The 24,964-nt window shown below is 42.7% G+C and overlaps 1 protein-coding gene across 1 annotated transcript in view; it reads left to right on the forward strand.

Annotated features, from left to right (window-relative positions):
• The window catches only part of LOC132219920 (corticoliberin-like), a 77,046-nt gene extending 66,861 nt beyond the window's left edge, over window positions 1-10,185 (forward strand). The window contains exon 2 of the mRNA XM_059672677.1: window positions 9,553-10,185. Coding sequence (XP_059528660.1) covers window positions 9,563-10,141 — 579 coding nt within the window. The 5' untranslated portion in view covers window positions 9,553-9,562 and the 3' untranslated portion in view covers window positions 10,142-10,185. The remainder of the gene's footprint in view (window positions 1-9,552) is intronic.
• Window positions 10,186-24,964: the final 14,779 nt, after the last annotated feature.

A 24,964-nucleotide genomic window follows, 5' to 3' on the forward strand; every position in this document is an offset into this window, starting at 1 on the left:
GGTCCCAATCAGCCCAGGATCATGTTTCAGGTTCAGAGTCCTTCAGGAGCTGGCCCTTATTGGCCTTTCTAGCTTTGCCTTCAAGCACTTTCCTCTTTGCATATCTTCACACATGACAGGAAACCACCTGCATTCTTGGAACACCAGGAGCTTCTTCATAGCTCTGACCATTCCTGTTCTACCTTTCAGTCTTATCTCAGATACTTGCCCCTCCACGGAGCTCTTCCCAAACCCTTCCTCATGTCCCCATCAGATACACTTCTTTCTCTGTTCTCACAGAGCACTCACTACAAATGCTATTGTTGTTGACATGTCTTCCTTGGTGGGCAGTGAACACCTAAAGGCAGCAGGGGTTTTACAGAGGCTGGGACATAGGAGATGTTCAGTAAGTATTTCGGGGACTAGTAAGAATTGTTTTAGTACTTTATGGCCAGTTGAGTTCAGTGGTTAGAACAAGAATTGGAGTCTAACTCAAGGCATAGGTGTATCAGCTGAGGGACACACCCCTGGGGACAGTCACAGAAACAGAAGTCATTTGTGTCAGGTTGAATTTGGCAGTGTGATCTTGGCTGCCTGACAGTCCTTAGAATAATATAATTAAACAGTATGACCTGCCCTTGGCTTTGAGAATCCTACCAAATAGTAGGGAAATAAGAAACAAGACTTCCAGCAAAGACAGCATGCTAATCAGCTCCTTGTGTCTTGTCTCGTGTTGCAAGAAAAAAAGAATCATGCAAATGTTGTATAATTGTTTGTCTTCATTATGTGAGCTTGTTCCTCACTTCATTATGCACAGAATTTACAAGTTGCTTTCTGCCTTGTTCCCATTTCAGATAGATGATTTAAAGTCTCAGGAAAGGTACATGTTAATTAGCAGGACTCCATAGAGCAAATATTAATGTAGAAACGGGTGTGAAGCATAAGCATCAATTTATATCATCCATTATAAAATGAGAAACTGTGCACAGGTTTTCAAGGCCCAGTGATTTGGGGAGGTTGGAATCTATTTTGAGGAAATACATAAGCACACTTGTGAGTAGATTGTCCCAATTGCTCCTGGAAATGGCAGCGAAGAATGGATGGAATGTGATGTTGAACATGGTGTACACAAAAGAGGTGTGAGGATTAAAATTAAAGAGGAAAAACCAAAAGCAAACAGCAAATGGCCATGAATAATGCCCGGACAAGTTTTCAAGGACGTCCACTCAGCCCAGACATTTTAGTTAGTGTTCTCTTGAGTGACCTCAGCATAAAAAGTATGATTGGTTTTCTTCCATATCACACCTCGTGGTTACTGCTGATGGAAGAGACAACCCAGGAATATGCTGTAAATAGGGGACCTGTTCCTTCACCACCATGTGACGCTGCCCACTCCTCCTCAGAGCTCCTGGGGGACCTGAGTGGAATGAGGAGAGAGAGAGAACAGAGGAACTCTTTGGGGAATCTCAGCACCTTTCCACATATCAGCTGGGAGACATTAGCCAAGTTACTTGCCAATTCTGTGCCTCTGCTTCTTCAACTATGGAATGTGGATAATAATATCTACTTCCTAGCAGGGTTCTAGTGAGGATTAGAAATAAGGGCAGTAGGGTTTCTAGAAGGAGCATAAACAAAGCAAACCACTATTATACTTTTCTTGACCAAAAGGGAGAAAGCTTCAGTGTCCCAAGGTTCCCAGAGGAGAAGTCTCAGTGGGTAGTTCCTGAGAACCTGTGCAGCTCCTTTCAGCAAACCCCAGAAGATTTCTGATAAAACCCCAGCAGATACAAACATAGGTTGGCATTTTTATATTTCATCAAAACCCCAAAGTCCCAATTTCCAGCCATTGTGCATGTTTAATCTTAGCCTTATTCTTGATTCTTAGTGAACTACAGAGTTGACCCAAGAGGTGACATGGTTTCAGGGGTTCTGACATTGCTTTGGGGATGTGATTGAGACTTGGAAAGACACAGGATATGCTGAACACCTTTCAGACTAGTCTCACACCCTAGCCCTGAACTGGGGAGTCTACCTGTGCAAATTGGAATGGAGGTGCCAGTGGTACTGCACTCCATGATCAGGAGCAGTCCCCATAATTAGACACAGAAATGGAAACAGAATGAATACAACAGATCTTTTGGAGAAATCCAAATCACCCAGCTCCAAGGGATTTGGTGAAAAGCCTACTCTTTCTCCATCTCCCCAGCAAAAAGCCCTATGAAAAGTTCAAGCACCCTGGAAGATGGCTTTTAACAAGCACTGAAGCAGCCAAATATATATAATTATGGGTTTTCTAAATTTAGATCAGTGGAAAGAAATCCTGTTTATAAGTACTTGAAAGGTCCAAACATTAAGGTAAGAGAAAGCTGAAGAGCTGCAGAAGAGACTATATTTTAGAATGTCTTGTGAAATAGGATGAACATGAAATTATCAAGGAAATGAAGTCCAGAAGAGGCCTGCCAGTCAGGGGCTGGCCTTCGGGGAAGGCAGGTAGGCAGTGTACCTGTGCTCTCTGGCCTCCTTTCTCAGGTTGGAGGGTGGGCCTTCCAAGGATTGATTCAGGGAGACAGACAAGATGAATAAAAGTCAAATTTTAAATGTATGGTGAACGATTATTTTCTATTGCCTGTCTTAAGACCAGAGGCTAAGAATGAAGCAATAGTAAGGTTGTCTAGGAGCATTTGGGGTGTGGAGAAAAATGAATTCTCCGCCAGCTTAAAGGCAGTGCTTATCCAGGTCACACTTGGAGAATCTGATAGATCCATAGCAGCCTGTGGGGCAACAGAGGCTTCCACGGGAAGTGGGGCCTATTGATCTTAGAATAGAAAAGTATTTTAATATTAATTAGAAATGTTAATTAAAGATGCAAAATTCCCTTTTGAGTGACCTATTTTCAGTTAAATCAATAAAGATTTAGATTGAGAATAGAAGCTTCAACACAGAAATAATCCTTAAGTGAGCAGACATTTACTACATAGAGAAACATCAGGCAAAAGATACTTCCCAAGTCAAAATGATGCTATTCATAAGTAAAAATATAGGGAGACAGGAAGGAACCTAAAATGCGTATTGTATTACTAAGTGAAAGAAGCCAGTCTGAAAAAGCTGTAATTTGTATAATTCCAACTCTAAGTCATTCTGGAATACAGGGACAGTGAAAAGATCAGTGGTGGCCAAGGGTTGGAAAGGAAGGAAAACAAAATGAATAGGTGGAGCACAGGGGATTTTTAGGCCTGGGATTCTGTGTGACACTATCAGGGTCAATACATGACATTATGCTTTGTCAAAATTCACAGAGTGTACAACACAGAGCAAACCCTAATGTAAACTATGGACTTTAGTTAATAATAATGCATCAACACTGGCTCATCAATTGTAACAAATGTTCCACACCAGTGTAAGGTATTAATAGTAATATTAATAATAGGGAAAAACTAGGAGGAGGATAGGTGAGGGGGAGAAAGATTATATGGGAGCTGCTTCTACTTTCTGCTCAATTTTTTGGTAAACCTAAGACTGCTCTTATGAAATGAAGTTCATTAATTAAATTTTTAAAAAATCAGCTGGATAGCTGAAAAACCTCTGATATTAGAAGAAAAAAATTAGTGATTACACTTACTTTATTTCATTAATAAACATGTATTAAGCCTAGTAAATACTGGGCACAATGGTAGGCTCTGAAGAGCTGAGATTAGATAGAATCACTACCTTCAAACAAAGCAACAACCATATCACTAGCCCAACAACAGTGACTAATGTTAATTGAATGCTTCTTATATTCTAGGCCCTGAATTCACTATCTCATTTAACCCCCACAAACCTAAGAGGAACAAATAAGGAAGCTGATATTTTATAATGTTTTGACAAATAAGGCAACAATTTTGGGAAATTTAAATAACTTGTCCAAGGTCACCTAGCTCGTAAGTAATGAAGTCAAAACAGAACTAAGGTAGTTAGACAACTGACATATTTGGAAATCTAGTGTGTCTCCACAGGGAAAGGGAGCCAGGTAACACTATTTTCAAGGCTGCACTGAAAATTTTTATTCTTAGTGAAGTCTTGAGTAAAGATATTAGATCAAATTCCATCATAAACAGGAATCACATATGGTGTTCTGCTTTAAAAAGCTGAATAACTATTTTACAGAAGAAGTCTACCAAATTATTTAATTGCATTTCTTCATTCAAATAAAATCCCTTCATTGCCATTATTGTTGTTGCTGATAAGATAAAAATACATTTAAGTTATATACAGTAATATGTATGTAACTTTATATAAATAGGAGTATTAAACTTTGCTGCATCTTGAGGCTGTTAGGTCTTTTCCATTATCCTGGGAACATTCTTGCTCAGGTCACTTCTAAAATTTAAGCAAAAGGGAACAGTGAATGTGGCAAATCAGATGGATCCTTTCTTTCCCACAGGTTGGTTTCATATAACCATTCTTTCAAAAGTTCATTGACTCATAGTTATGAAACCACCTTCAGTTGATATAGTCTTTCTCTTAGGTCAGCAGATACATAGTCAATCTCCAACAACCAACAAACACTTATCACGTGTAAGCAGAGTAATAAAAGTTACAGCCTACAAAGAAGTGGGAAGTAAGCTCACAACAAATTGGGAGACAAACAAGTACACTCATGAAAATTAACTGTAGGTTTTATAATGATAGCTAACATCACATTTCCCACATATGAATGACAGAAGCCTCAGAGATTAACAGAGCTTGCAGCAAGGTTCACAAAAGGTCTGAACCCACAACCAGTAGCAACATCTTTGAAATCCACAGCTCCTGAAAGTTAGCAGTCCATCGTCTCTGTTCACCCCTGCAACCCTTATTGCCTACTGCCTCTTGATTAACTATTCTTTATGAAAAACCTAGTGTCACCCATTGCAATCATTTCTGTCTAGAACATTTCTGCCTTTTCACACCCAAAAGAGGTCCTCCTTTGCAAGATGGGCCCACAGATTTCCACTGGGCTAAATTACTGTGGAGATCAACTCCTTCCCCTGACTAGGAAGTGTGCGAACAAACCTGACCATTTCTTGGGTAGCGAGGGAGGGCTCAACAGTTCCTTGCTGTAAGGTGACTCTTCCCAGGGTTATCCTCAGAAGCCCTGGAAATAGAAGTCTCCCCATACCTTGAAACTGTCTCGTCAAGAGTAAAAAGTGTCATTTTAAAAGTTTCTCCCCAAAGTGCTAGAAAATGACTCAATAGCTCTTTGATATGGATGGCAAAGAAAAGAAGTGTAGCTGGACTCCTCATTAGATGCCTTGGCTTATTATATTTCCCAACTAGTCCCACAGTAAACATGTTCTGTGGTCAAATAAGTCTGGAAAATTCTGAAAATGTGGGGACTTGCACTGCAGGAAAATTATTTTAAAACACTAGAAAATTATGCAGTAAAAAAATGTTTAACCTTTGTTTAACACCGCCCCCACACACCCTTTTTACCCCTTTGTAACACAAGTAACATTTCTAAGAGAGTTTGTTGGTAATCGTCCTTTAGAGTTAAGAAATGTTCATGAATATAAATACCTGTTCAGGATGCTTGGATGATGGATTTCCTTCTCATGACCAACTATTGTAAGAGAATCAGTTTCTGCAAATTGCCCTTCATGACAGAAAGTTCACACACATCCTCTCACTGCCCTCCATTCATTATTGGTAACCTAAAACAGAAAATTTGATGTATTACAATGTAAACAGAAAGGTCAGTCTTGTCTATCAAGACAGAAGCTTGTTAGAGAAACGGAACTATGCCCCTTTTCTAATGCTCTGAGTCATCTCCTCAGGGTAGATTACTTCCTAACTTCTGGAAAAATAAAGGGACAGGTAACAAAGTCCTTGCCATTTACAGAGGAAAACATATAAAGTACCCAATGATAATTTCTGGATGCTGAGAGATTTATTGACTGATGGGGAACTGAAAGGAAGCCCTGCCCCAAAAACCCCTGAATAGGAGTGTGGTTGCCCAAAGGTAGTGTCCTGGGCTTTTTGAGCATTCCACAGGAGACCCTGCCATTGTCTTGTACAGCTCCTATCACAACTGGCATTTGATACTCATTCTATAGAGGTCCATTGGTGAATGTTACCAGTGATTTTGGCTCTCAGTTCTTTTTTTTTTTTTTAATATTTTGTAGATTTTTCACAGAGAGGAAGGGAGAGGGATAGAGAGTTAGAAACATCAATGAGAGAGAAATATTGATCAGCTGCTTCTTGCATACCCCCGACTGGGGATGTGCCCGTAACCAAGGTACATGCCCTTGGCTGAAATTGAACCTGGGACCCTTTAGCCCGCAGGGCGATGCTCTATCCACTGAGCCAAACTGGTCAGGGCTGGCTCTCAGTTCTTGAGTTTGGCACAGAAAGAATTCAGAGCCAAGAACTCTAGCACAAGAGGAAGTTTATTTAGCATGCAAAGCAAAAGCACACTCACAAATATTTCAGTTAGCAATTTGAAGATTGTCTTTGCCATCAACTTTGCTAGTTGAAGCACACATTGGGGTACTCCTCTAAGGGCAAGGAGATGCAGACAGCAGTGATAAGTTCAGCAGTTACCTACTATTTCTGATATTTCTTTATTCATTGGATTGCTGTGCCATGTCTTTTTTAATTTGAGCCATACACTATATTATGTTTTATTTAAATTGGTTCTCCAAAGACTCCTTTTAAAAAGTTATTCCTACATGTAAGATAAAATCCGTCAGTGGTGATTTTTATGGTATTTAGCTTACTGTACATGTAAGTCCTCTACATCATGTTATTTCTCCAGTCACACGTCTGTAAAATTACTTTGAGAAGCACATAACTCGATACTTTCTCAAAAGTACATTCTGGCCCAGCCAGGTGTGGCTCAGCAGTTGAGTGTCATGCCAGGAACCAAGAGGTCACCAGTTTGATTCCTGGTCAGTGCATACGCCTGGGTTGCGAGCTTGATCCCCAGTAAGGGGCGTACAATCAATGATTCTCTCTCATCATTGATATTTCTGTCTCTCTCTTCCTCTCCCTTCCTCTCCCTTTCTCTCTGAAATCAAATATATATATATATATATATATATATATATATATATATATATATATATATGGCATGTTCCACAGTGCAATGATCCGACTATGGGCTGACTTATCTGGAAACTGCCAGAATTTCTCTTTTTACCTTCCTTTTATTTCTAACAGCAGTTGTAGATTGGCATAGAGCCAAAATGGGAGTTGAAATGTGCATTGCATCATTTGTCATGTTAGCTACAAAGGAAGCAGCAGAGGTACCAGAAATGAAAACGAGGAAATTTCTGATAAACAACTCTGATGGTTATCTAGAAGGTGAATTGAATCATAGATATCAGAGTTTGACACTGCATTTTGAATTGCACAATTAGAGATAACTGCCTCCCACCTAGATAATAGCACCGATTTAATTCAAAATGTGAGTGTGGTTTTATACTCATTCCATTCTGTGGTAGTGCCAGAGAGCATTTATTTATCAGGCTCCCATGGAGCACATTTGAATTTGGAAAAAGAAATGATTAATTAAAAAAACAACAACCTGGGTGCCCTTGATATGGATACTATCATAGTATGGGGAAGTAAAATGAATGAATTTACCTTTTAACAGGCTCATATGCATCAGTGCAAACATGTCCTGTTATCAAGCAGTTTAAACCTTTTCCAATATAGAAGAGGAAGTTAATCAATGCTTTTCTCGTTGGATTTGCAACTAGATAACGATTGTTTAACTCAGGCACCTCTCACTGGTCCTTCTCTAATTGGTAATTTAAGAAGTCCACAATTACTGAGAGAAGAGATAACGGAGGAGCAGTAAGCTTCTGGAAGAACTTAAAATCTTTGCTGCACCCCAGACTGTCCCTGGTTTGTGCCCCTTCATCATGGGAGTAGCTCTTGCCATCATTTAAAAAGCTTGACCTGCATTTTAGGAGACTTACTGGTATTATTGGTTTTGCCTCTGCAGACTCATAATTCCATTACCTGTTATTGGGAGGAAAAAGCAAATAGAGACTTATAACTGAGTGCCTCTACACTTCCATCTCCTTGTTCTTCATTCTTATCCAGGCAGGAAGGCCATGGGACACTTTGTCTCTTAGCAAAGGAATATTTTCAGATATCGAGGTATTGCACAAGACAACTGGTCAGAGAAGTTAGGAGGGCAAGGGAAGAGGAGGGTCGGGAGCCACCCCTGTAAGTGGTTGCTGCTTTCCCTGCAGGACTGTGCACTGGTAGACTTCCCTTTCCTCCTACTCTCCCATTCGCTGTCTCTTTCTCTGATCGTTAAATTGGCCTTTCCTCGTAAAAGGTCAATATGTTTTCACGCTTGAGAAATTTCATTCAAGAATTTTTGTCAATGGACAAGTCATAAGAAGTTCTTCCATTTTAGGGCTGGTTGACGTCACCAAGGAGGCGATAAATATCTGTTGATATAATTGGATGTGAGATTCAGTGTTGAGAGAGCAAAAATTCTGCCCCTGGTTTCCTGGCAGGGCCCAATGATTTATGCAGGAGCAGAGGCAGCACGCAATCGAGCTGTCAAGAGAGCGTCAGCTTATTAGGCAAATGCTGCGTGATTTCTGAAGAGGATCGACGCTATAAAATCCCACTCCAGGCTCTGGTGTGGAGAAACTCAGAGCCCAAGTCCGTTGAGAGACTGAAGAGAAAGAGAAGAGGGAAGAAAAAACCCACAGTGGAAACAGAAAGGAGAAAGAAAGAAAACCCCTGAAAAAGCCTGGAGACATTAATCTGCAGCAGCGCCCCAGAAGGTAGGGAGCCTAGACGGAAACGCGGCTCCAACTTTGCACTGCCTGAGCTGCAACTGAGCTCCCTGCGGAGCCCTGGCCCTGTCCTTCCGGTGGTGTGTGTGTGTGTGTGTGTGTGTGTGTGTGTGTGTGTGTGTGTGTGCTGACTGTGCCTCAAGATCCCGATAGCAGCTGGGATGTGGCAAAAGCAAACTTAGACGGCTACTCATCGTTCCCCGAACCTCCAGTTATTCCTTCTGGCTGTGTAGATGAGCGCCCCATTGATCCCGACCCTCGAAAGGAGGGCGCTGGAGCAGGGATGGATGAGGAGGAGGACGAGACGCAGCTTTGCATTTGGAGGAAAAGGCTGAAACATCCGAAAGGGAGTTGGAGTTAAGAGCGGTTGAGGTCTTAAATTTGTAGATCCTCTCCAGAGCTCCGGAAATCAGGTTTAGAGATCGTTAGGAAGGGGATTCGGGGACTGTCCCTTTGGGGGTTTCGGAAGGAGAGGGGTCATTCCAGCCTGGAGAGGGGGCTGAGCTTTGGTGCCTAGCCCTGCAGGCGCCCGCTTTCCTGCTCCCCCTTTCACTCCAGCTCTGTAAGTCCTACCTCGGGAGCTTCAGCACCACGGACAGCGCCCGCCCGAGCCCCCAGCCAAGTCTGCGTCCTGTGGGAAGAAGACATCCTCCCCCGCCCCGCCCCCCCCCCCCCGCCACACACACACACACACACACACACACACACACACACACACACACACACACACACCGCACCTCCCCAGTTGAGCTAAACTGTGATCAACTCTTTCTCTCTTTCCTTCTCCTAGTGCTTCTAACATGAGACTGCCGCTGCTCGTGTCCGCGGGCGTCCTGCTCATGGCTCTCCTGCCCTGCCCGCCATGCAGGGCCCTCCTCATCCGGGGGCCTGTCCCAGGCGCCCGACAGGCCCCACAACTTCCCCAACCCCTAGATTTCTTCCAGCCGCCGCGGCGGCAGGTCCTTCCAGTTCAGCCGGTCCGGTTCACCACGGGGGAAGAATACTTCTTCCGCCAAGGTAACCTCAACGAGAGCCCCGCTGCTCCCCTCTGGTCAGCCTCCTCGCCCCTCGCCCGCCGCAGCAGCAGCCACCTTTCTCCTCACAAGGTAGCCGCCAACTTTTTCCGCGCATTGAGGCAGCTGCGATCGCTTCCCCAGCGCCCTCTCAATAGCCCTGCAAGTCCTGCTGAGCGTGGTGCCGAGAGCGCCCTCAGTGGTCGCCAGGAGTCCCTGGAAAGGGAGAGGCGATCCAGGGAAACTACCACCTCGCTGGATCTCACCTTCCACATCCTCAGAGAAGTCTTGAAAATGGCCAACGCGGAGAAGTTAGCACAGCAAGCTGAAAGCAACAGGAAACTGATGGAGATTGTTGGGAAATGAAACGGTGCGTTTGGCCAAAGCGATTCTGCATTTAGCGCAAAAATAAAAAATATAAAGTATTCTGTACCATAGCGTGGCTCTGATACCATTTGTTTATTTTTATATAGCTTGAAACGTAGAGGATGTATAACAAGAGCACCTGTTCTCTTTAATTAGAATGCACAAAGTGTATTCATGTGCAGTAATAGCAACAAAATAGTATTTGTATTGTCTACTTTTAATTTCCATTTCCAGGTGTCTTTAATGGTGATTAAAAGAGTATAGACCCAGGAGGAAACGTTTTGAAGAAGCAGACAGAAATAACCCAACTGATTTTGCTGTGGTCTGAACCAAAGAGAATGTCAGTCTCTTTGGTGGGTGAGAGAAATCATGTAAGCTCTTTGAATCAACTTTTCCTTGTAATTGTTTCAGTAATAAAACATCCTTACAATCCTTGGTCAATTTGTTTGTGTAATAGAATGTTCAATAGTTATCCTACATAATAAAAGGCTAATATGCAAATTGACCAAACCACAGAACCACCTGTTGCTATGATGTGTGCTGACCACCAGGGGGCAGACACTCAACGCAGGAGCTGCCCCCTGGTGCTTAGTTTGCTCCCACAGGCGGAACTGGGCTCAGCCAGAAGCCCGGCTCACAGCTGGCAAGCTCGGCAGAGCTCCTGCCTCCCCAGCAGTGCTAAGGACCCTTCCAGGGATATCTGACTGCTGGCAGGCGGACATCCCCTGAAGGGTCCCAGACTGTGAGAGGGCGCAAGCTGGGCTGAGGGACCCCTTCCCCCACACCCCCCAGTGCACGAATGTCAGAATGTCATGTACTGGGCCTCTAGTATTTTTAATAATTGCTGCAAAGGTAATCCTGACTTACTTTTGCTTTTCAATGATAGTAGTAGAAATAGTCTCAGTTATTAAACTCCTCCAAACTTACTTAAGTACAAGAAAAGACAAAATCCCTTGCATTTTTTTGTACTACAAATGCAAAGATAAACCAGTGGCTAACACAGATCCTGCAGTCTCCTTGAGTTCATCTCTGTACCTCAGATTACTCTTCTAAGATAGAGTTAAATAATTTGAGAAGTTGCTTCCAGCTCTAAGACTTGCTAATTCTATACATGGAAGATCTATTCATAATGGAAATAACACTTAGCCCTGACCAACTATAACATGTAAACTAATTGGGGAGGGTTGGGGCAGGAGGAAAGGGAAAGAGGTGAGTGGTTGAGGAAGGGCACTTCTACAAACTATAGGGCCAAATGCCTCATTTTTTTTTCTATGAGAAAGTCTCATATATTATTCAGCCATTATTTTGCTATCATTAATAATTTCTCTAAGCTATTTTCCAATGCCTACTTCTAATGGAAGGGGTGAAAAAAGACAGGTTTAGGAAATTTTAGATACTAAGGGGACCATGGAAGGAGCACAGAACTCCTGAGCAGCAGAGGCTATATTTCCATAGAAAAGGGGAGCTGAAAAACTGCAACAGGTACATTTCCATAGACTGAGGGACCTGGAAACAGCAGAGGGTCTATATTTATAAAATAAAGGGAAGGAAGCCCTTCATCCAGAAGGAGAAGAAGAAAGCCCAAAGGAAATAGGAAAACAATAAGGGAAGAGGGGAGGAAAACCTCACATGTCCCATGTGTGGTTTGACCTTGGAGCTCAGGAGTTACTAGAGTAACCAGTCTAAGGGGATAGTGACCAATCAGAGGGGATATCAAGGCACAAAGATGTACAGCCTTTATAAACTGTGGAAACAGGGACTCGGTGGGACTCTTCCCCCTCCCCATGTGGGAGTCTCTACTTGTTCTTTAATAAATTTCCACCGTTGCTATACCACCTTCTGTCCATGGACAATGAGCCCGGGAACCATCCTGCCCAGAGGAACACCGCGTGTTCTGGTCCAAAAATTCCGTTTCACTACAACATGGATGAACCTTGAGGACACTGGCTAAATAAAATAAGCCCATCAGAAAAAGACAAATACTGTATGATTCCACTTATATGAGATATCTAAAGAGGCAAATTCATAGAAACAGAAAGTAGAATGGCGGTTGACAGTGGCTAGGGGTAGAGGGCAATGAGGGGTTGTTTCAGTTTGGGTACAGACTTTCAGTTTTGCAGCATGAAAAAGTTTTAGCGATTAATTGTACAACAAAGGTAATATACTTAACACCACTGAAGTGTAATTTAGAAATTGTTAAAATGGTAATCTTTATGTCATATATTTTACCACAATTAATTTTTTTTTAATTAGGAGACTTCACATTAAAATCTGAATTTGTAGGTTCTCTTGACAAAATGGAAATGTAGCACCCAGAAATAACCTGCATGGAGTGCTGAGCAGTGCTGCTCCTTTGAACTGAGTTCTCTCTCTCCCTCCCTCCCTCCCTCTCTCCTGCTTTGCTTTCCTCAGTGCTCACAACCCCCTTTGCCTCCCCAATGCAAGCCTGGTTTCAGTGGCTACTTATCATTGTGCTTGTACAATTGCTGTGCTCAGAGCAGAGTTAAGAGGAAAGCAAATTATAGCTTGTATTTATGCATCTGTCAGCATTTTCTTTTACTTGACCTGCTTTTCCATTAATGTTACCTTCTTAGTCAGAAGGGCAACACCAGCTTGTTGCTCTTAATAGAAGGCTAGGTTTAGTAGGAAGATGTCAAAGAAAAGAGAGTAAAATGCTCAGTGGAATATTTGACTTGATTTTTATGCTAAGTGTGATGAATTTTTTTTAAAGCCAACATGTTTCTTGTGGCAAGATTCTTGAAAATCAAAGTATGAAATGCTTTCATTGTTCAATGAGGCCAGTTGTGTTCCTGGGCATTTAGCATAGGGAATATAACTGGGTGCAGATTGGTGAACATGCTCTTGCTTTGGCTTGTGGGCAATGCATTTACCTAAATGGTCCACCAACTGAACAAAAGTCAACAGATGCTTTCCTGACATTCATTCTGGCACAAGTCTGGGTAGCCACATTAGGAGGAGGATTATTATATTTTATATTTTTGACCAACCCAAAGTAAAAGGGTGAGCTCTGCCAGGTCATTTTGATCAGTAATCAGTGCCCTCAGGCTGCCTCTAAGCTTCCTAAGACTCCAGCCCTTCCCCTGAGGGCAAGCCTCAGCCCTTCCCCAAATGATCATCCCCTATATCACCCATGATCCTGATCCATTAAAATGTATCAGTCTTGTGTCCCCTTCCCTCAGGTTTATCCAAGTCTAGTAATTAATCTGACTGACTGAATTGCAAGTCACATATTAATGGGTGACAATGGCTTGATGTACACTCCTGCAAGATAACATTTTGCCTAGAAATGTCCATGTCTTATCCTATGAAACTCATTCATTTTTTCTTAACCCAGGAGAATGTACCGTGTATTCTGTTTGGTTTGTTTGTGGACTTTGTTGCCATGACTGTTGTGGACATGTTAGCCACCATGCTAGGCCACTGACAGGGATGCTAGGGACAGTGAGGAAGTTTGTGTCCAGACCTCTGTACTTGGGCCTCTGTCTCCTCTCTGTTGCTGTGAGTGTGAATCACAAATCCAACCTGACAGCAGGATCTGGTAACCACTGCATGTGAAATGCCAGTCTTTCTAGGCCAATTCCGAAGAAACGTTGCCTGTTTATAATGAAACTAGAGGCCCGGTGCACAAAAATTTGTGCACTCGGCGGGGAGGGGGGGTCCCTCAGCCCGGCCTGTGCCCTCTCGCAGTCTGGGACCCCTCGGGAGATAACGACCTGCTGGCTTAGGGCTGCTCCAGGGTGGCAGAGGGCAAGCCTAATCCCTAGGTGCAGCCCCTGGTCGGGCTCAGAGCAGGGACGATTGGGGAGTTGGGGCGCCGCCCCCTGTCATGCACAGAGCAGGGCGGATTGGGAGGTTGCGATGCCACCCTCAGTCACACTCAGGGTAGGGCTGATTGGGGGGTTGGGGCACCGCCTCCTGTCACACTCAAGGCAGAGTCGATGGGGAGGTTGTGGCACCACCCCCTGTCACGCACAGAGCAGGGCCAATCAGGGGGTTGGGGCGCTGCCCCCTGTCACTCACAGAGTAGGGCCGATAGGGGAGTTGGCGCACCGCCCCCTGTCACACACAGAGCAGGGCCAATCAGGGGGTTGGGGCACCGCCACTCTCACACTCAGGGCAGGAACAATGGGGAGGTTATGGCTCTACCCCGTCACACACAGAGCAGGGCCTGTGTGGTGAGGGGGTTGGGGCGCCACACCCTTTCACACACAGAGCTGCAGGGTGATCAGGGGTTTGGGGAGCTCCCCCCTATCAGGCACAGAGCAGGGCCGATCAGGGGGTTGGGGCGCCTTCACCTGTCATGAGCAGAGCAGGGCCAATAGGGAGGTTGTGGCCCGCCCCCTGTCACACACAGAGCTGCAGGGCGATCAGAGGGTTTGGGCGCTGCCCCCTGTCACACTGATCCCGGTGCCAGGAGGCCTCTCAGCTCTGCTGATCCTGGTGCTGGGAGGCATATTACCCTTTTACTATATAGAATAGAGGCCTAGTGCATGGCTGGGGGCTGGCTGGTTTGCCCTGAAGGGTGTCTTGGATCATGGTGGGGGTCCCCACTGGGGTGCCTGGCCAGCCTGGATGAGGGGATGATGGCTGTTTGCAGCTGGTCACACACCCTTCAGGGTGGGGGTCCCCACTGGGGTGCCTGGCCAGTCTGGGTGTGGGGCTGAGGGCTGTTTTCAGGCTGGGACTGAAGCTCTCAACTGCTCCTTTCTTTCTATTTTTTTTTATTTTTATTCTGGGCCAGCTTTAGCTCTGAGGCTCCAGCTCTTAGGCCTCCACTCCTGAAAGCAGGTATCTGGTTTGTTTGGGTTCTATAATCGAAACTCTGTATCAACTCCAGGTCTGAGATCCCGGCTAGCTGAAAGCTGGTTTCTGGGGTTTTGTATAGCATCTATATTTGTTACAATGTTTGAAACTGCAGGCTCAGAGGCCTGCAGCGGCAGGCGGGGAACGTTGGAGTCCTCCGTCACTGAAGCAAGCAAGCCTCATGTTAGTTTCAAGCTGCCTGGCTGCCGGCCGCCATCTTGGCTGACAGTTAATTTGCATATCTCGCTGATTAGCCAATGAAAAGGGTAGCGGTCGTACGCCAATTACCATGTTTCTCTTTTATATGTATAGATACATTTGCCTTAAAGCAGTGGTTCTCAACCTTCTGGCACTTTAAATACAGTTCCTCATGTTGTGACCCAACCATAAAATTATTTTCGTTGCTACTTCATAACTGTAATGTTGCTACTGTTATGAATTGTAATGTAAATATCTGATATGCAGGATGGTTTTAGGCGACCCCTGTGAAAGGGTCGTTCAACCGCCAAAGGGGCCGCGACCCACAGATTGAGAACCGTTGCCTTAAACGAATGTGGATAGGAGGGGTAAGGTTAGACTTGAGGCTTCTGAGTGGGCAGCCACCCTGCACCTGCTAGGCTGAGTCAGAGAATCAAAGCCAGATGCTGGAAACAGGTGTGAGTAGGACCTCTGAAGTCACATTTAGAATGCTCATTCAGAAAGACTAAACCGAAGCATTGGCCTGCTCCCCTACTTAGCATTCCTGAACGTCAGACCCTTGGATAGCTCAAGCATTATGGATTCCAGACTGGAAAAGAAAGCACAGCCAAGAGCCTGGGCCAGCTGTTATGTTGAGAAGTAACTGAGGCAGGTCTGTGACTCACACAGGCAAGAGTCTAAGCCCTGGAAACTTTCAGTTCTGACATTGTGGGCATTTCTCTCACAGGAACACAGACACTTCTGCTTGGTGGCAGAGCAACCAAGATATGTTAGGAATGAAGCACAGAACCATGAAAATATAGCACAGTCTCCATGAAAGCTAGAGGAAGAAGAAAATAGGTATTCCCCTACTCCAAAAGGAGCTCTGGAAGGAAAACACTCGCTAAAAAGCATTTTTTTTTCCCTTGAGAAGATTTATAGCTATACACACTGAGGGGATGGGCAAAGGGAATTAATTTTGGAGCTTCGTTGCCATTAGCCACTTCCTTCTGCTAAGGGAAGATCTGAAGCCAGAGTAATTTCCTCAGGCTTATGAACCAAACAGAAATTAAATTCACTCACTTTTTCTTAACCCAGGGGAAGATGTACGGTGTATTCTGTTTGTTTTCCTATAAACATGGTATATAGGAATTGATGGGGTCAGGTGGGGAGCTGGAAGGAAGTAAAACACATGTATCACAGTCTAGCAAAAACTTAAAAAAGCCAGCTGTTTTCTCAGATATGCACCTGACAATCGTGTGTCCAGTGTAGTGTGTGTGTGTCCTCACTGTTTCAGAAAGAACTGAATTTCAAAGAACTGCTAATTAGATAATTAATTCTTCAGTCAAGGGCTTCCTCTGTCTTGTGTTAGACAGATAGGTCAGACAGGTTCTCAAAAGCTGTGGGAGGTGATAGTATTATTATCCCCAATTTACAGGTGAGAAAACTCAGTCTCAGAAAGGTTGAAGAATTTGCTCCAAGTAATTCTAAGATAAAGTGCTGAGAGTTGTTAATAGTGACCACAAATTCAAAGAGAAAAGGGGCATCTGGTGTTATTGAGCAGATGAGACTCAGGATGGCCCACTCCACCCTGGAAGTCAGCTAGAGAGGCAGAATGGCCAGCAGCATGGGGTGCAACTACAGGATAGAAATGCTCTCATTTGCAATAAACAGTCGCATCCCTGCAAGCAGTGGAGGCCAGAAACGCCCTCTGCCCTCTGGAGGCTGTGCCAATGTGTCATGAATAGTGAATCAAAGCAAGGGAACCTTTGGTCACACTATTTTGGCTTCAGTCACATCAGCCCAGGTGAAGTGGGGATTCACCCACTTTCCCTAGATGTGGGCTTGGCTCTATTGTGCTGCACACACACACTCCATAGGGAAAGACGAGGCATCATTGGGCACCAAGCTCCAACTGCTCTGTGATCTTGAGCAAGTCACTCATCCTCTATGATCCCTCAATATAAAATGGAGAAGCTTAGCAATTCCTTATGCACAGGGTGGTTGGGAGGTTTAAGTGAGAGAATCTCTATGAAAGACTTTGTAAATGATAAAGCAATATGTACACACTAGTTTCAGCCATTGCCACACAGAATTGGCTTTTTAGATGCGTTAACAGTATGGTGGATTAATTCTTATTTTTGTGGGCTATAGTGGGGACAAAGGCATTTCATGGAAATCATTGAGATACATAAATAAGGACAGGAAAAAATCCACAGGATGTGCAACACCGATATCGGTCTTAGATTTAATGAAAACAATAAAACAATGTAAAAACACAGGAAGCAAAACTCAATTAGCAATGTCATAACAACTTCCCCGGAGAGCTCTCTCTGGTACCTGTGTCACAGTTTTCATGGAATTGTAGAGCTGTAAGCATAGGTTGCCAGGGGAAATGAATTCATTACATTGCTCACACATAATTTACATTATATTTTCCTTTTTAAAATAGATGCATCCATTTAGCTTCCTATTAGAGTGACATTTACTAAGGATGCTATTTGATCCTGAGAAATTTAGTCTACATTTTTAGTATAGGTTGTTTTTATTTTTTGTCCTTCTAGAAAAGGCCACAATTGACAATTATTAGGATGTCACTTTTCCAGCAAGGCTTAAAAAAATCCCAGAAAAAGAAAATTGCAATTATAGGATATAAATGAAAGAGCATTAATAATGTTAATGTAATGGCCTCACTAAAGCTTACTTGTTTAAGAAAAACCTTACTCTCTTCTATAATTTTTCTATGTAAAAATGCGTGTATTTCATTATTATAATGTCTTATGATTTCCAGGGTTATTAAATCCAGGACAAAGTTAAGCAGTAAATGCAGGCCAGTCCTGACCACTAGTTAGTTTTCTATCTATTTTTTATAAGTTCTGAAATTCCAGCACTGTAAGGACACAGGGCGTATCAGTGAGTTGTAAGCTTGACTCTCCTAATTCAATCACTCTCAGTAGGGATTTCTGTTAGAAAACAGTTCGACAACCTGAATTTCTCAATTAAATTTAGAGAACATGGTTACATTTTCATTCATTTCTGCTGTTCTGGAAAATTAAAGAGATCATTTCAAAAAACACAGAACCTAGAGTTACACTCGTGGGAAATCATGTTTTTGATCTCCTGCTTTATTTTGTTAATGTTCTTATAATAACTTGTGAAATTAATCTTTCTCAGAAAAGAAGCCTTCCAGTCCTCTAGCCTCAGGGATCTGTCACCTCTCAGTCTCTGGTAGCAGCTGGAATTGATATTTGCCCTTGAAATCAAAGATCTGGTCTCAAAGGTTATTCACATGAAAATGGTTTTATCTTTTTTGAGAGTGACACCTTGGGGAGACCCAGGGCTCCCCAAGGATACTTTGGCCTATTGCTCATTCTAGTTTAGGAAAACATGAATATTTTCAAGGGGACTGAATCTTGGGATGATGAAAAATTTGATAAGGTCTTAGGTCTCTGGACACATTAGTTTCTGAGAGCCTAGGAACTAAACCCTGAGCTTCAAGAAGACTAAAGAGTCTTTGTTAGCTCCCAAGTGTCTTTTTTAACCATTTAAACCATAGGTCTTTCTCTTTCCTTACCTTTCCTTTTCTTTTCTCCTTTCTTTCTAAATTGTTTAAAAAATTTTCCTCTGGAAGTACCTTTATAGAGCGTGGGTCAGGAACTAAGATGGCAATGGGCTAGTTTTCTTGGTGACATTTTTCATACTGGCCTTGATCTCCACACATCCTTCTGCTATTTTAGAATGAAGAGCTCACAGGTGTGGGTGACCCACATTGTTCCTCAGGTTCTGTCTCTGAGCTTATGATATGTAGAGAGGAACACTTAGGACAGAAGGGACAAACTGCACCTTCTTAGATTTGGAACCTTGGACCTTCTTCACTAAGAAAACAAGCCTGGTTCTGGATGTCCCTGGCTCTTGACAGGGTCACCTCTGTGGAAACAGGTTTAGACAAGACAAGGAGTGAACTAGAGTGCAGGTGTGCCGTGAAAGTGTACAGAGACATTAGCTCATAATGCAATTTACATCAAAGCTAAAAATAGGAACCCACAGACCAGTGACAACTGATCACCAGATTGCAAAGTTCAGCCTAGTCACTTAAAAGCATCGGGAACCTCAGCCATCCCAGCCTTTGCTCTATTTGACTTTGTGCATGGCTGGAGGGGGAAGAGGAGACAGGCTTGTTAGATTTAGGCCATGAGGCCTTCGCTATGGCCAACCATTGGGAATGCCTTAAGGATTGTCAGCACCTTCCTCCTCCAAGTTCCATTCCACCTGCCCCCTCTCTTTTCTAAGCTGCCTTAAAAGATAGTATATGTGAATGAAGACTCCTCTTTATAGCCATTCAGGTAGGCAGACAGAAAAAGAGGAAAGGTAGAAAAGAAGTTATCTTTTCTTTTAACATTTACCTAGGCATTAATTCTTCAAGAAAATATAACAATATAGCAATGCTAAATGTGAATACACCTAAACAGAGTTTCAAAATTGATAGAACTTAGAAGTAGAGAAATCCACAATTATAGTCAGATATCTCAAAATCCCTCTCTCAGCAACTGATAAAACAAGTTAAATGGAAATCGGTAAGGTTATAATACACTTGAACAGCACTACAAATCAACTGACCTAATTGATATTTGTAGAACACACCACCCAACAACAACAGAAAATACAGTGTTTTCAATTGCACATGGAACATTCACTAAGTTAGATCATATTTTGGGCCATAAAACAAATCTTAATACATTTAAAAAGATTGGAATCATTTAAAGAATACTCTTTCTTCACAACAGAATCAAAACAGAAATTAAACAGAAATATGTCTAAAAAATCACCCAATATCTAGAAATTAAATACTATTCATCTAAATAGCACAGAGGTCAAAGAAGAAAGCAGAAGGTAAATTGGAAAATATTTTGAATTAAATAAAAATACAACATATCAAATCTTGTGGGATGATCTAAGCTGTGATTAGAAGAAAATTAATAGCATTATGTGGTTTTATTAGAAAAAAAGAAAGATATTTAAAATCAATAATCCAAGCTTTAACCCTAAGGAACTGGAATGAGAAAAGATAAATAAAGTTCAAAGTGAGCATAAGAATAAAAATAATGAAGAGCAAAAATGAATGCCGTAGGAAATAGACCAAAAATAGAAGAAAAGAAGCCAAATAAAACCAATAAGGAGACATTTATTTGGAAATCCCTGTTCTCTGAACAGCTCCTATTAAATGGTTTGGACAAATTCTTCCACCCAAGGCCACTAAACCTCCCTGAGAAGAAAGAAAGGGGAACAGAAACATTTCTGCTCCCACTCTGAAAAAATCTAATTGCCACTGACATTCCCATAAAATACCCAATTGTCCATGGGGGTCGGATGGGAGTGGAGGCAGTCCCTGTGTTAACACCCAGGTGTAATTTTCATGTAAGTAGTGTAGGAAGAGGAAGGGCAGCAGATGGAAGCAGATTGAACCAGGCATCCCCAGGAAGTGAGGCTCATAGACACTGCTTTCCAAGAGAAGCCAACCTGTATCAAAAAGTCTTCCCCACCATATTATTGTCCTGTGTTCTGAGGTTAACTAGGCCCTGGGGTAATTTTTTTCAAAGTAAAATTTAAAATTAACACATGACATAGGTCAAATATCATTTCCACCAAATTCTTTGCATTGACTGAGTATATAGCAGTCATGGCCCAGAATGGTGGAACTTAGAGGGCAATTTTGTAGCTAAAGACCAGTTCATGTAAGAGGCTTTGCATAGTTTGACCTGTGACCTGTGATCTATCAAAAAGCAAAGTCCCCATTCCCCACTGGTGGAGGGAATTGATTTCTAGTTCTTGCCATGACCAGCTGCTAACACACAATCTGCCTATGTGATTAGGTGAAGAGAGAAGGTGCATGATAAAGTAGAGATTGCATGAAATCACAGGCAGCAAAAGTAAAGGCAGGTGAATGGCCATGAGGAAAGCACCTGGTAATAGAACACTGGTCTTAAAAGCTTTGCAGTCTGGCTGATGAGGTCTGAAGTGAGTTTACAGATGAGCAAGTGAGCTGACATGCTTCTGAGTTTCTGAGGCAACCTCATTCCCTGACATGGGACCAGTGAATCAAGGAGAACTTTATATCACACTGTAACTGTTCAGGGGAAGACTAATGATGAAGTATGAAATTCCAACAAGCTAACGTTGCATTGGACAAATACTAATTTAGTGAGGTGATGAAGGTGTATCAGGCCTGCAAAAAGTTCAGAGGACAGGAGTCTGATACTTTGATGAGGTCTCTATCGATCTGTTCATGTCTTTTTTCATGGATCAGAGAGTGGTACTCCATCATAAAAAGATTTTCTTCTCTATGTGACAGGCCCTTTCTCAAACACCGAGAACTACACAAGCACGGTTCTTTACAAAACTGAATGTCAATTCACCCTACCTCCCCTCATCCCCACTTGCCTCACCCTCATCCCACCAAACAGGCACATGAATGTCAGTGTACATGACATGGGCTCAGTGGATGGCAGACAAGAAGCATGACTCTCCCCCTGCAGACTCAGAGAAGTATTACAAGGATGTATGGCAACCAAGCCCAAAACCTGACTTCTCAGAATGTAAGCTAGACTCTTCAGACAATTATTCAGATCCACATTAGATTATTTTAATAGAAACTATCATTTGCTTATACTTTACAGTTTAGTGGCTAGACTTTCAGCAGCTCACTTTTCCCCAGGCACTTATTGATGTCTAAATGATCTTGTTATTCATGTGTTTATTATCTATCTCTTCCACTAGAATAACATCTTTCTGGAAAGCAAGTGCCTCTTCTGTTTAGTTCACCTATATTTTCCCAGCATTACCTGTGCAGACAATGCCCACATGAGAAATATGGTGTGAATAATTGAGTGAATGAATGAAATCTAGGAATGGTCAATCCTCATTCAAAAGTTTCTATTTTGTTCTGTCCCAAATAAATGGGTATTTAACTGGATATCCCAAGCCTCTTCTTAATTCAATGCTCAAAAGAAAAAAGCCAGAAATAGCTATGCAACCCCAAGGAAACCATTTTACCTCAGGATAATTTTTTTTCTTAATCTGTACATTAAAGGATGGGATTAAATAGTTGCTCAGATCCCTTCTTTCTCTACAGTTCCAGTATTTTACAGTTTATGAAATGCCTCTTTATATCTAAAATGCCTCTTTTGATTCCTGGCAAGTTTCAAAGTGGTCATTTACAGCACTGAGATATAAATTGCATGCTCTAGCCCTGCAATGTCAGCTTGGCAATGTGCCATGGTCACGATAGGAAAAAAACCTGAGACAGTTGTGATCACTGCTCTTACCATTTGAGGAGCGTGGCTTTGTGACCAAAATAGAGCTGCAGATAAGCTTTTAGCCCCACCATTTGTCACTGAGCAACTGGCTCTGCCAAGCCTCCCAGTGTTCGTATGTCTACCACGTTCCTCCATTCAAGATACACTGTTTGGAGCTGCAGCTCTGGGTCCGTAAGTGCCCACTCAGCTTCACTTGAAATACAGAACTTCAAAATTCCCTTCAATAAGCAAAATTAAAGGTGTAAAAAGTAGACAGTAGATTAATAATACTAGAGAAAGAACTCTATTAAGGTAGGAAGATTCTCTCACGGAAATCAAACCCAACTCCTCACTTATAAAGGCCCATTACAAGAACTTGGAAGAAGTCCCAAGAGTGCAGACCAGGATGAGAGCCCAGGTCTCTGCTAGGCTGCACTAGAAAAGAGACCAACACAGTAGAAAGACACTGTGTCTCCAGGCACATGGGCTGGAGTTCACCCCCTCTCCAGCCATCTGGCCTCTGTGCTGTGTTCAGGGAAGAACTCGATTCAATGGCCTTGGGCCTCAAGACTCCCAAACTCATGCTTTTTTCTACCATATTGTATCACCCCCACTTCATGTTAGAAAAATAATGTTATAATTTATGAAAATTCTAATGCTTCCTCCTGGAGTTCTTGGCATTAGGGGTTTTGTGGATTAGTTCTGATCATTTAAAAGCTCCTTGAGTAAACTCCCTGAAGGCTGAGGGCCAGTTGAGCCCATCCTGACTCAAGCCCCATGGTTCAGTAAAAACCATGAGACCAAGGCAAGCTGAGCAGATTTCAATTCAGTCCCATGTGCTCTGGGTAGTCAGTATGTTTCCCGGAAGAGGTTCAGTCTCCCTTGCTTACCAATATTTCAAGTTACCATAAAGCTTCCTAGATAAAGAGAATTTCCATTCATTCTCAAATGTTCTCTCTGCAGGGAGTTTCTTCACCCTCCTATCATAATCCACCGAGAGGCTGACATGCTCATTCTGACTCCTTTCAAAAGTTGCTCCAGGTGCTCCAGTGGTTTAAATGACCATGAACATCATTAGAATAAAATGACTGAGGATGATACAAGGTGACACTTATGGAGCTCCTGGCCTGTGCCTCTTACACTAATTTAGTCATCATGGCAACACTTTGAAGAAGGTATTATTATCCCCAGTGTATTGTTACAGAAATTAAGGGACAGAGAGCTGAAGTAACTACTTGCCCAGGGTCCAATAATTAAGTGACAGTGCTCTAATTAAACTCTGATATGCACCCCTATGTTCATTGCAGCATTATTTATAATAGTCAAGATTTGGAAGTGGCCCAAGAGCCCATCAGTAGATGAGTGGAAAAAAAAGCTGTGGTACATTTACACAATGGAATGCTGCTCAGCCATTAAAAGAGAGAGAGAGAGAGAGAGAGAGAGAGAGAGAGAGAGAGAGAATCTTAACCCTTGTGACAGTATGAATGGACCTGTAAAACATTATACTAAGTGAAATGAGCCAGTCAGAAAAAGACAAGAATCATATGATTTAACTCATATGTGGGATCTAATGAACAAAATGAACTAACGAGCAAAATAAAGACAGACTCATAGTCAGAGAACAGGCTGACAGCTGTCCGGGGTGGGGGGTAGGGGCAGGGGGAGTAGAGAGATTAAACCAAAAAGAAAAACCTAATGGACACCGATGTGTGGTAATTGTTGAAGGGATGTGGGGAGGTGGGGAGGTGTAGAAGAGTGTAATGAGAGATAAATGGTGATGGATGAATTGAGGTGGTGAACACACAATACAGTGTATGGATGATATGTTGTAGAATTGTGCATCTGAAACCTGTATAATTTTGTTAACCAGTGTCACCCTCCCCCCCAAAAAATACAATAAAAATCAAACTCTGAAATCTGTTCTTTTAAGCACATGCTATGTTGCTGTTTGAATACTGCCTTAAGAATTAGAGCATGCTTATTAAAATGATTCTTATTATAGTCATGGACAATGCTTCAAAGCTGTTTGGGTAAAATCACTATTTTGGAAATACAGTGGAATTTTCTCACTGCAAAATTATTAGAGAATTTTATTAAAGTTGACATTTTTCAGATATTGCAAATGCTCAAAATCAAGTATTTATTTTTCAATTTGTAGCTGTTTCCCCCAGACAGGCATCCAGGAAAACAGGATTATTTCTAGCCTGCCTGCCCACTATCCTCAGGAAGGCCAATATTAATTGTCTGCTCTCTTGGGGTCCAGTGATATAGGATAAGTGCCATTTACAAAGACTATATGGGGGAGCTTACATTTTCTAGAGATGAAGAATGAAAGTCAAGCACATTTTTCTGGAAGCAGAGAGCTCCTGAAGTACAATTCTCCACTCCCACTAGCAGCCCCCCTCCTCAGTCCCAGCCAGGTCCCACAACATTTCAGGGGCTGGTAAGGTGAGGGAAGGTAGCCCCAGACCTTGCCCTTGCAATCCAGAGCTCTGGGAATGCCCCAGACTGAGCCACATCAGCCAGGATG

The sequence above is a fragment of the Myotis daubentonii genome, chromosome 17 (assembly GCF_963259705.1).
Source record: "Myotis daubentonii chromosome 17, mMyoDau2.1, whole genome shotgun sequence".
In the NCBI taxonomy this organism is placed as follows: Eukaryota; Metazoa; Chordata; class Mammalia; order Chiroptera; family Vespertilionidae; genus Myotis; species Myotis daubentonii.